Source organism: Rhagoletis zephyria, unplaced genomic scaffold (assembly GCF_001687245.7).
Source record: "Rhagoletis zephyria isolate East Lansing unplaced genomic scaffold, Rhagoletis_zephyria_1.1 Rzeph_scaffold_07453, whole genome shotgun sequence".
Taxonomy (NCBI): domain Eukaryota; kingdom Metazoa; phylum Arthropoda; class Insecta; order Diptera; family Tephritidae; genus Rhagoletis; species Rhagoletis zephyria.
Window position 1 is genome coordinate 11,784 of NW_016164536.1, and position 10,934 is coordinate 22,717.

The following is a 10,934-nucleotide window of genomic DNA, read 5'->3' on the forward strand; positions in this document are numbered from 1 at the left end:
TTTTTTTTTATTATTATGAGGATTTTTACTATTGGGGTACAAACGTATCCCGGGTGTGTGTTTACGTATATAATGTGTTTGGAAGGCTGTAGCTCCTGAACCAATGGTCCGATCTGGTTCAAATTTTGAATTTGAACTCAAAACTAAATAATCTTCCTAGATCCGGTATAGAGGTATAGCGGTTCAAAAGTTACAACACTTCAAAGTTGAAAGTGGATACATTTGTACCCGGGTGTGTGTTCTAGGGTTAAAATGCAGTCTCACATAGAAATGTAAAAGTAAAAGTCACTAGTATTTTTAATGCAATCTTGCCAACAGCATACACTTGCATCCAGAACTTTCTTGACTCCCTTCGTAGTATTTAGGGTCTGGTACGATATGTCGAAATTTAAATTGTCGAAACTAAAAACACCGAAAAAAATGTCGAAAAAAAATAGTTAAAAAATCAAGAATGTCGAGAAAAAAATTGTCGAAAAGAAAAATGTCGAAAACAAAAAATGTCGAAAATAAAAATGTCGAAAAAAAATATCGAAATAATGTAATGAATGATGTGTGTGGAAATTCTAAAATATACATCACCAATAAAAAAATCTCGACGTGCTAGAAAAAAAACCAAATATGTATTTTAATTTCGCAGGCCTCTGTTATCATACCATGAAAGTATCGATACCTACTCAACTGGGTTTACTCAAATCGCTATTTCGGTACTACTTATATGAGTAAGCCGAATGTATCGGAACATCCCTAATCATCCCAGCGTCATCCAATACGGGTTTTAAATCTAGTGGCGGCATCTTCCTAGTCAGCAGGTAATACCGACATTTCATACAGTCATCCTAGACATCCTCCTCCTTTCGTTTTTCCAACCACTGGAAATTTCCGCACACTTGCTCCATTTCAAACTATTTTTCTGTACAAATTTATCGATAGCTTTAAAAATTTTTTCGCTAATGGTGTAAGTCTCAAGTACTTCGCTCATCAAAAGTTCTTCTTCGATTTGCATTGCGAATGGGTACCTCACTAACACGAGAAAAACATTAAGTCCCACTACGTCGGTACTTTCGTCAAGTTGCACACTAAAAAATTCACAAGTTTTCAAACTTTTTATAAGTACGTTCTCGACTGCCTCTAAAATCGTGTTGATTCGGTCTTTCACAGTGTGATTGTGAAGGTCCAAAGAATAAGTAACATATACACGGGCGCGAAGCTGCCGCGCTTGTTACGAGAACAGCCCAGCCAGCAAAAAATCCAAAAATTAATCCGAAAACGGGAAGAAAAGTGGATGAAACGCGGATTAGAACAACAAAAGTACCGAAAATGCTTGTGAAAAGGGTACGTAGCGAAAACGTACTAGGGGACTACGCTTAAGAGCGAAATACACCACATAAGCGGCTTGACGAACCAAGCGAAATATCCCTTTTCTGCAAGCCATTTGTTTTGTGTATGCGCTTTGACGAGCCGCTGAAGGTAATTTTAATAAAAATTAAAATTTTTTGATTTTCTGGCCCCCATTTTGAAGTTTGCCTTGTGAATTAAAGAATTTGCCCGCACCACTATTTAGTATACTCTAGCCACCAGCGGCACCCCACTTTGGGAAAACCTGCTCTATAGATCCGTATGTACTATTTAAATTTAAAAAAATTAAAAATTTAAAAAGTTAAGTTGTTGGAGTAATTTATGTCGCTATTAATAATTATAATAATCTTATCTACCGTTATGTTAAATTACGGAGCTCTTACGATTTTTTGCGGGTTATAGATTGAAAACTAGGGTGGTCTACTATTTTCCAACAGGTTTACCCATTAACTCCCAGCAGAACAGGCCTGTTTAAAAAATAGCTTAAATTTTCCTAAGGATAACCGAAAATAATAAAAATACTACTAATTCCCACCAAGAAGGGGGAACTTTAACCCTACAAAACCTTCCTGTGGTTTGACCACCACTGATGAATGCTAACATAATTTTCACACAGCCACCTAGTACTTGTATATGTCTGTGGGACCCCAGAATAAAATAGCCGGCTTATTTATAATCTGTTTAAAAAATATACAACTCTTTATTAAAGAAAAAATACACAGTAATATCAATTTTTTTGTTATCTTCAATAATTGAGGATTCTGTTAAAACTGCTTTCTGAGATATAAGCGTTAAAGTTTTTGGTGTGTGCTAACTTTCTTGTTGTTGTAGTTATATGTAAAAAAAGAATATTGTTGTGGTATTGAAAAAAAATTGTTATATATTCTGGAGTAGTAGTTCCTTCAATCGATGTATTTCAATGCGCATTCACCATGAAAATTTTGTACAAAATTCCTTAGGCGCCGATATTTTCGTAACTCGGCGGCGGCGTGCCTCGGCGGCTAATGAAGCTTTAACGCAGAGTAATATTGGTAAATCACATCCCAGTGGTGCAGCCGGTCGGCATAATCGGACATTCACCACACTTTTTCTCGGCGGCTCCTTTTTGCAAAAGTATTGCCCTTATCATTACCAATACATATCCCGAAAAACACTTAGAGGAAAAGTACCCTTTTTTATAACAAAAAAAATATAGAAATTTCTAACCGATTTTTAACAATTTGGTATCGTTGTAAAGCTGATTGAACCCCCTTCTTCCGGTGTGCATATTTGTATACTTAAAATTTGAGAAGAAACACTTGAAAGCAAAAAATACCTTTTTTATAAAGAAAACTATTTTAAGCAGAAAACTTATACGTTTTTAAACGCAAAAATTTCGTTTCATATACACCAAAAAAATATATAATTAAAAACATTTGTTCTCTTAGAGCGCATACCTGGTTCCATTATAATGATTCCAGTATCTTTATTTATGTATATTGTATCTTATAAAGAGAAGTGCAAATTTCTTTTATCTAAAACTAATAAAGTTAGAAAGACGAAATTCGAGGATGTGGTAGTTAATATATTAGGCCTTGACATATATTTTTTTCAAAAATAAGTATTGGAAATTTCCTACTTTTAAAAGGACATTTTCAATACTTATTCGTCCTGGTGCACCCACCCAAAAATTAAATTTGTTTTCTATTCTATAGAATTTTTCCTTTTAATTGGTACCCATATTATTATTCTACAATGCACCTCATCTTTTGAATAATTTTCTTATTCAATCATATTATCGAAATTTCAAAGTCTTTTTTAAAAAAAATTCTGACGTCAGAGAGAAAAATTAAAAACGCAGTTTTACTAAATTTAGCCCCAGTCTCGTGAATATATTGATTTTTATGTGTGTAAAATTGACTGTCGCACGGTGTTATATTATATACTCAAAAAATTGGACTGACTAATGTGGATATTTTTCATATGTATCAGAACAATATTGTTCATTAAATAAAAAAATAATACCAAGCGATATTCTCTAACTATATCTGTAAGCTTCAAATAATTCGGCCACAGTTCAGTAAGATTTGCAACATTTTTTGCTACAAAATAAAGACAGTGAGTGGCAACACTGCCTACAAGTCTTCTTTTGTTTTCTTGCTTTTCGATCATGAAATTAATCTCCACGACGAACCGTTCTCTTCGTATGTATGTATTACCCACGGTGGAGAGAATACAAAAGGTGGCGCCGACGGCAATACCGCTAATCGGCTCTCAGTGAATTTGACAGAATCAGCTATTTTGCTGACGTCACAGTCGAGTTGACAGCAGTAGTTATGTGCTGAGTCAATACTTTTAAGTATCCAATACTCTCGATACTCGGTACCGAAACATTTAGGTTTCGAATAAAAGCGCACATAGGCCAAAAATATGGAAAAAAACGGTTCAGGGGAGATTCGCCTATCAAAACCCTAATATGCTTTAAATCGGTGTATGTTTCATTGAAATCGAGCGAACAGTGCCTTCAAAAAAGGGACTGCAAAAATTACTTGTGGCGTACTTATATATAGATATCTCCATACCAAGTTCCAGTACTATACCATGTACATTTCCAAAGAAATGCAGTACAAAAAATTCGCTTTGTATGGGAGGTGCCACGCCCCCATTTCCAATAACTCTAATTTTTCTCCAAGAGTATTCGATATATCTCGTATATCTCCAAACCAAGTTCCAGTACTCTACTATGAACATTTACAGAGATATGCAGTGTGAAAAATTTGGTTTGTATAGGAGGTGCAACGCCCCCTCTTCTAATAGCTCCAATTTTCCTCCAAGAGTATGCGATTTATTTCATATATCGTAATACCAAGTTACAGTATTCTACCATGAACACTTTCAGAAGTATACACTATGAAAAATTCGGTTTGTATGGGAGGTGCCACGCCCCCTTTTCCAATAGCTCCAATTTTTCGCCAAGATTATGCGATTGTTTTCATACATCGCAGTACCACGTTCCAGTATTCTACCATGAACACTTCCAAAAGTATGCAGTATGAGAAATTCGGTTTGTATGGGAGGTGCCACGCCCCCTTCTCCTATAGCTAATTTTTTTATTTCATATATCGCAATACCAAGTTCCAGTACTCTACCATTAACACTTCCAGAGATATGAAAAATTCAGTTTGTATGGAAGGTGCCACACCCCCTCTTCCAATAGCTCCAATTTTCCTCCAAGAGTATGCGATTTATTTCATATATCTCCATACGAAGTTCCACTACTCTACCATGAACATTTCCAGAGATATGCAGTATGAAAAATTCGGTTTGTATGGGAGGGGGCTACATTTTTTGTTAATTTTTTATTAAAATATGTATACACACACTATATGTACATACACACACATATACACATATATATCTTTTCGGGCTTTCAGCTATGCAATTCCGCTATTGCTGAAATCCTGAAAAGCGCGGAACGCCTGAAACGCTTGTTGTGAAGTTGTACTCTTAATGCTGGTTCCGAACTAAACGAAATCCTCCACTTTCTCGAAATTATAGCTGCCAACAGTGACGTGGGTGCTAAGGCGCGAATGCGCTGACTGTTTGTTTGATGGCGGGAGATACTTCGTCCTGTACTTGTTGACCACTAGACCCATTCGCTTAGCTTCCCTATTAAACTTTGAAAAGGCAGAGCAGACTTCGCGACTCTTGTTACCGAAATTTCACACTCTTGTAAAAAATTTTTCCTGAGCGGTTNTCCATTCGCTTAGCTTCCCTATTAAACTTTGAAAAGGCAGAGCAGACTTCTTGTTACCGAAATTTCACACTCTTGTAAAAAATTTTTCCTGAGCGGTTCAGTTCTACGTCTCGTATGTTCATCTCCAATATCAGATTAAACAAATAAAACGAAAGGAAGTCACCATATCCGAAACCTCGTTTGGTATCAAAAGACTAGGAGGTCATTCCCCATTCTGCCGGGGCTGGTGTTATTGCTCATCGTCATTTTACACAGCCGTATTAGTTTCGCGGGAATACAAAATTCAGACATCGAGGCATAAAGACTACTTTCTTGACAAATATATGGTGTTTAGATCATATTCCCCAGTATTTTCCAAGATTTGACCTGTGCTTAAAGGCTGATTCCGCGTTAGATGGCCCATATGGCTGGGTCGCCTTTCTTGTAGATTGGGCAGAGTACACTTAAATTCCAGTCGTCGGGCATGCGTTCATCTGACCATATTCTTCGTAAGAGTTGATGAATGCACCTCATCAGCTACTCGTCGCTGTGCTTGAATAGTTCGGCTGAAGGTTGTCAGCATAGTCAGGCGGTGGGACATCGATTCCATCGTCTTCGACTGGGGGCTCGGGATCGCTCTTTCCACAGCTTTCAGTGCTGCTGCCATTCAATAGGGTGGAAGAGTATTGCCTCCATAATTTTAGTACGTTGTTGATATCGTTCACTATTTCGCCATGGTTTTTCTTACAGGAGTTCACCCTGGTCTTGAAACCTTCCGTTAGTCGCCTAACTTGCTGATAATTTCGGGCATTATTCTTGTCGACCCGCATCTAAAGCTCTTCGCACTCACGTATTTCGGCCTCTTTCTTCTTATTGCGGCAAATAGGTCTCGCTTCCCGCTTACGTTCCATATAACAGTCCCCACATGGCTCGCGTTGCACCCGATCGCAGCGTGGCCCTGTAGGCGGCATCTTTTTTCTCATAAGCCTCTTGACATTCCTCATCATACCAGGTGCTCTCAGAAAGCTGCTGTGAGTCGAGTGGCGAATAAATTGGCCGCCTGTTGTGATTGCAGCATTTCGATGTTACTGGCTAACCAGAATTCTCCAATCTGCCCACAATATGTAGCTGTGGTTGTGTTGTATTATTGCTGATGTGACTGATGTAGCCAGCGAAATAGCTTATGGCTGTGGTACTACGTTCGGGTTAGCCAGATAAAGTAGACAAACTTCAAAAAATAAATGACGAATTAATTGAGCGAGCGGTTTTACCTTTAAGTATTTGTATCAAGCCCCAAATTATGTAACTTCTTCACATTCTCTTCAAGCTCGTATTTCACGAGAATAAATTTGCAGACTGTGTATTTTCGTTTATTAATTTTGTTTCTTTAAATTTCAGGGTCTTAAAACAACAACAGGAACCACATTGAAAAAAACCACTGTGAATAACCCACCAAAAACTACAAGTGGAGCTACCAAAGTAAACTCACAACTTAAAACGACCCCCGATACAGCCGCCGCAAGTCGAGTTCTAGAAGAGAAATACAAGCTTAAGAGCAGCAGTCAATCACGTAGAGTCGACCCATCCCCAATTGCCAAGACACGAACTCCGCGCGATGTTAAGCTGAAAACCACCCCACCAAGTAAAATATTGAGCACATCCCGAGCCGCTCCGAAAATAGCTGACAGGCAGAATGCACCAGAGCCAAAGAAACGCATTACAGCAACGTCAATCAAGAGTAGCGTCAATGAAAAGCCAACGCGGGTTAAGCATAGCCCTGGTATTGAGGCAAACGTCAAGAAGAAGCAGTCCAAAGCCATTAAAGCCAATGCCGTGCTCGATACATATCACAATGTAACGGTTGCCTCCCCACCACCGCGCCGTAAAGAATTCGCCGCAGAGTCATTCAATGACAGCGTTGTACCCGTCGAAAATGATGAGCAACCGAAGCGTGTCCGCACCCATTCCTTGAAAGATGAAGAAATCATTGTTTTGCGTACCGATTCAGCAAAGCAAAGAATAGAGCAACAGATACTATCAGACGTGACAACAAGGGAAACAAGAGCTGCAAGGAAATTACCCGCAGTTGAAAGGGAAGTACAGAGAACTGTTGTCAAAGAACCAGTAGCTTTCGACGTAGCCTTCGGTGAGCCGTTGAAAAGTATAAAATCAGTCCCAAAACCAGAAGAGGCCTCAGGAACTCAAGTTTCGGTTAATGGTAATGAAGCTAAAGATAGTGATCCCGATAACTACTCAGACGATTTTGAGTCATATGAGTCGGATTTTGACACCGAAACGTCGACTCAAAATGGTTCAATTGGGAATAGTGAGAACGACTCGTCGGCAAGTGGTGCCGGCAGCGAAGATGAAGGCAACAGCATAAGTCCTATATCTTCATCATCTGGGGATGAAAAAGCAAAAAATAGGGAGGAAATGCATGCTATTAATAGCGACGATGAGGAAGAATCTGAAATAACCCAATATCCTATCACAGTAATTCATCGCGATAAGGATACCGAACGAAAACTGGACTCAGGAAACTACGAAATGAACTCACGTAAACATCCAAAGCTTTCTGAGATCAACACTCAAATGGGTGAAAGGCCTTTTGACAGCATGGACACTTCGTATAGCGTTGCTTCAACAGACCAGCTGGACTCGGGAATCAGCGGCTATACTGTAACGAATAAAGTTCAAGCAGAAGTCGACCAATTCGGTGGAATTAGGAGCACTTATGGCGGTTATACTGGTTTTAATACCAGACCAATCGTGAGTAAAAGGGGCGTAGAACTAATGAACAAAATTCAATTCGACATTTTGACCTTTTCGCTGTTCGAATTAAAGCCCATAAGCTACGATATTTATATGCAAACATACGGCACACTCAATACTACGCAGTGCTCGACACAAACTAACGACAATCGTATGTCTAGTGAATGTCAGACGGACGGATATGAAATGCGCACCATGTGGACACAACATCCGCCACAATTCGATTTGCAAACAGTGCAAAAACTTAGCTCAGGCCTGAATGGTACATCGGCGATACAAAACTGTTGCGGCGAGTCTCCGACAGACGAATACAAAGCGATCTGCTGTTCAAAGTCTGATGTCTATGATTATAGTTTGCAACAGTTAGCCATTATTCGTCAAAGCAAAACCAACCGGATCGTTAGCGAACAACTGAAAAGTATGTACAAACCGGTGGATTTCGAGCGATTAAACTCATTTTTACTTCGTGCTACCAGCCTAATATCGAGAGTTCTCAGTTCGGCGCAATCAGATACTAGTCAAGTGGGACAAATTAGGAAACTGGAACAGTACCAAAGTAACCTACAGGCAATTAGCAAAGGCTACATTCCTTTGGACACTAAACTTTTAAATGCTTTGCGTGTAGTACGTGTATTCGCAAGCGCGCGACATGATCTTATCATTACAGTGCATGTGAGTCTGCCAGACGCAGACGTCTATCAAAGAGACTTTTCTCACCTTCTTATGGTGTGGTCAACCAACGAATGCTCACAACCATTGCGGTTGCTTTCTACGTGGAGCGAGGTTTGCCGCGCCGAAATCTGCAACGACTGCTCAGATATCGTCATTTGTGGACTGCATGATGGCAGTATTGCAATGTGGGATCTGCGTGAAACATACTCTTTCTGCTCCAAATTGGATGGATATCTGACGCACTTTGCTGCAACGCAGTCCGTGGTTCCGACATGGGATACCAATACAAGCCAACAGCAAAAACTTGTCGACCTTGGCGCAGTGATAGATTTACGTAGTTTTCTAACACCTCCGAAAGCAACAACTACTATAGGGCCGTATAGACAAATACAGGTATGCAGGAAATAAAATATAATCTGCCTTATCCTGAGTTCCGCCTAAAAAAAGTTCACCCGAAAATTTATCATCCGCTCATAGTAAAACCATGGAAACCAAGAGTGAAAAGTGAACCGGTTCGGGGAAAATAAAACTCATGATAAGGCTGAATGAATATTTTTTTTTCTAATACAGAAGTATTTATTTCCAGTTCGCTGCGTTAAACGACAGTGGTATCTTGTCGATTTGGACGCTGGTGGAAACTAGTGCGAGGCCGTTTGAATTTGACATACCGAAAACAGTTAATTCCCACCACCATCAGCAGTACAGCTCAGCTTCTAAGTCAAGTTTTCAATTTGAGTACAGTTCACCTTGGGCACGTGTCAAACTGATTCAGAGTGCTATCTGTGATCTACGCGACTACTTAGAAAGTGGTTCGCGCCGCGCACAAACCCAATTCGAAAAAACTAAATTATTGTTCCAAAAAGAACTTTACAGTGATGAGGTTTTACGAGAACTAAACAGTACGCAGAATATGCTGCGACAAAGCCAACAACTGCAGGGGCTTCGCTTCACTGGTATCGATACCGGTAGCGAACGCATCTATGTATGCATTAACCGAAACTTTGTACTGACCTGTTCGAAGAGTCTAAAAACAGAACGTTTTCGTAAAATTAACATCAGCGAGGGCGGTTTCCTCTTTCCAACAAGCTTGAAGGTGCTGACCAACGAAAATTATCTCGCGGTAGGCCTTTCGAACGGATCAGTGATGATTGTCAACTGCAACCAGCAAACATTTTCCTCTCAACGCTTTAGAGATGGAGGGGGCTTGGAGACTGCATACTCAAGGGAAGAAAACTGTGGTATTAATACACCTCAAACACCTGACATCGATCCAGACACTGGAAAATCTTGTGCCATTCAGAACATTATACTAAATGAGAGGCGACAGCTGGCAAACGAAGGCAATAGCCACACTACCCAATATGACACGCGACCATCCACAGCCGCTTGCATTGCGTTGATAAACAATCAAAAGCGACCATTTGAGTTGCGAGTCTATGACCAGCAAATAATAATGATCGGCTCTGCATTGCGCAAGGACTTAGTGCAATCGCTAGAACTGTCACGTGATGGCTGGCGACTTTTTGCGCTCATTAATGGACAAATACGAACATATGATTTTTATTTGGATCGCGAAATCGGAGAAGAGTTAGTAGATGCAAATACCCAGCGTGTTAGGGATATAGCGGTGGCCAAAAATTCACAAAATGATAGTCATCTTATTATATTAGATGAAGAAAATGAAGTAAAAGTGCACTTATTAAAACAATAATCAAAACTAATAAATTAATTGCAATGTCTAAAAGAGATATGTATTCTAATTTTTTTTTTTTTTTTTGTTTAAATTACTTTTGAGCTGTATGACAGGCAGAAGATTATTTGGCCAGCTCTTAGGCTACAGGGCAATGCCAATTCTAAAATAGTTTTACCAAGTTTACAAATTTACATGTATACCTTTAAGGCCCATTTTCAGAACATCCTCAAGTGGCATATCTCTCGATTTGTCTTTAAGGGCGATGTCGAAAAAATGTATCGGCAGATATTGCTCAACAAAGACGACTTGCTTGACACAAACTTTCTTGAATATGAAACAGCATGCGTGGTTGACTTGATGTGCACCTATAAACCTTATGCGCTCATTCAGCTCGATACATTAATACAAGGGAAATCCCTATCTCCTCTACTTCCCAAACCTAATAAACTTTCCCTCAGCTAAACAATAACACTTCCATAGCTCTTAAAGTACTGGATTCTGCTCGCGTTAGCAGGAGAACACCAAATGGTGTTCAATATTAGTAGAAATCTAAGATTGATTTCCCTTTAAGTCACTGTAATTATACTGTATGAGAAATGAGTGCAGAAATAAGACGATCGTGAAATTTTTGTTGGTGCGGCAAAGGCGTACTTTTTTTTATTTCAGAAGCACCAGTAGAGATCACGGTCACGGCGTATTTGGTTGTTTGTGACATTAAACGGAGCG

At 39.4% G+C, this 10,934-nt stretch overlaps 1 protein-coding gene across 1 annotated transcript in view; it reads left to right on the forward strand.

Annotated features, from left to right (window-relative positions):
• LOC108374202 (uncharacterized) overlaps positions 1 to 10,205 on the forward strand; it is a gene marked incomplete at its 3' end in the record, with an annotated part of 15,001 nt that extends 4,796 nt beyond the window's left edge. The window contains exons 2-3 of the mRNA XM_017630179.1: positions 6,470 to 8,908; positions 9,102 to 10,205. Coding sequence (XP_017485668.1) covers positions 6,470 to 8,908; positions 9,102 to 10,205 — 3,543 coding nt within the window. The remainder of the gene's footprint in view (positions 1 to 6,469; positions 8,909 to 9,101) is intronic.
• Between the last annotated feature and the right edge of the window lie 729 nt (positions 10,206 to 10,934).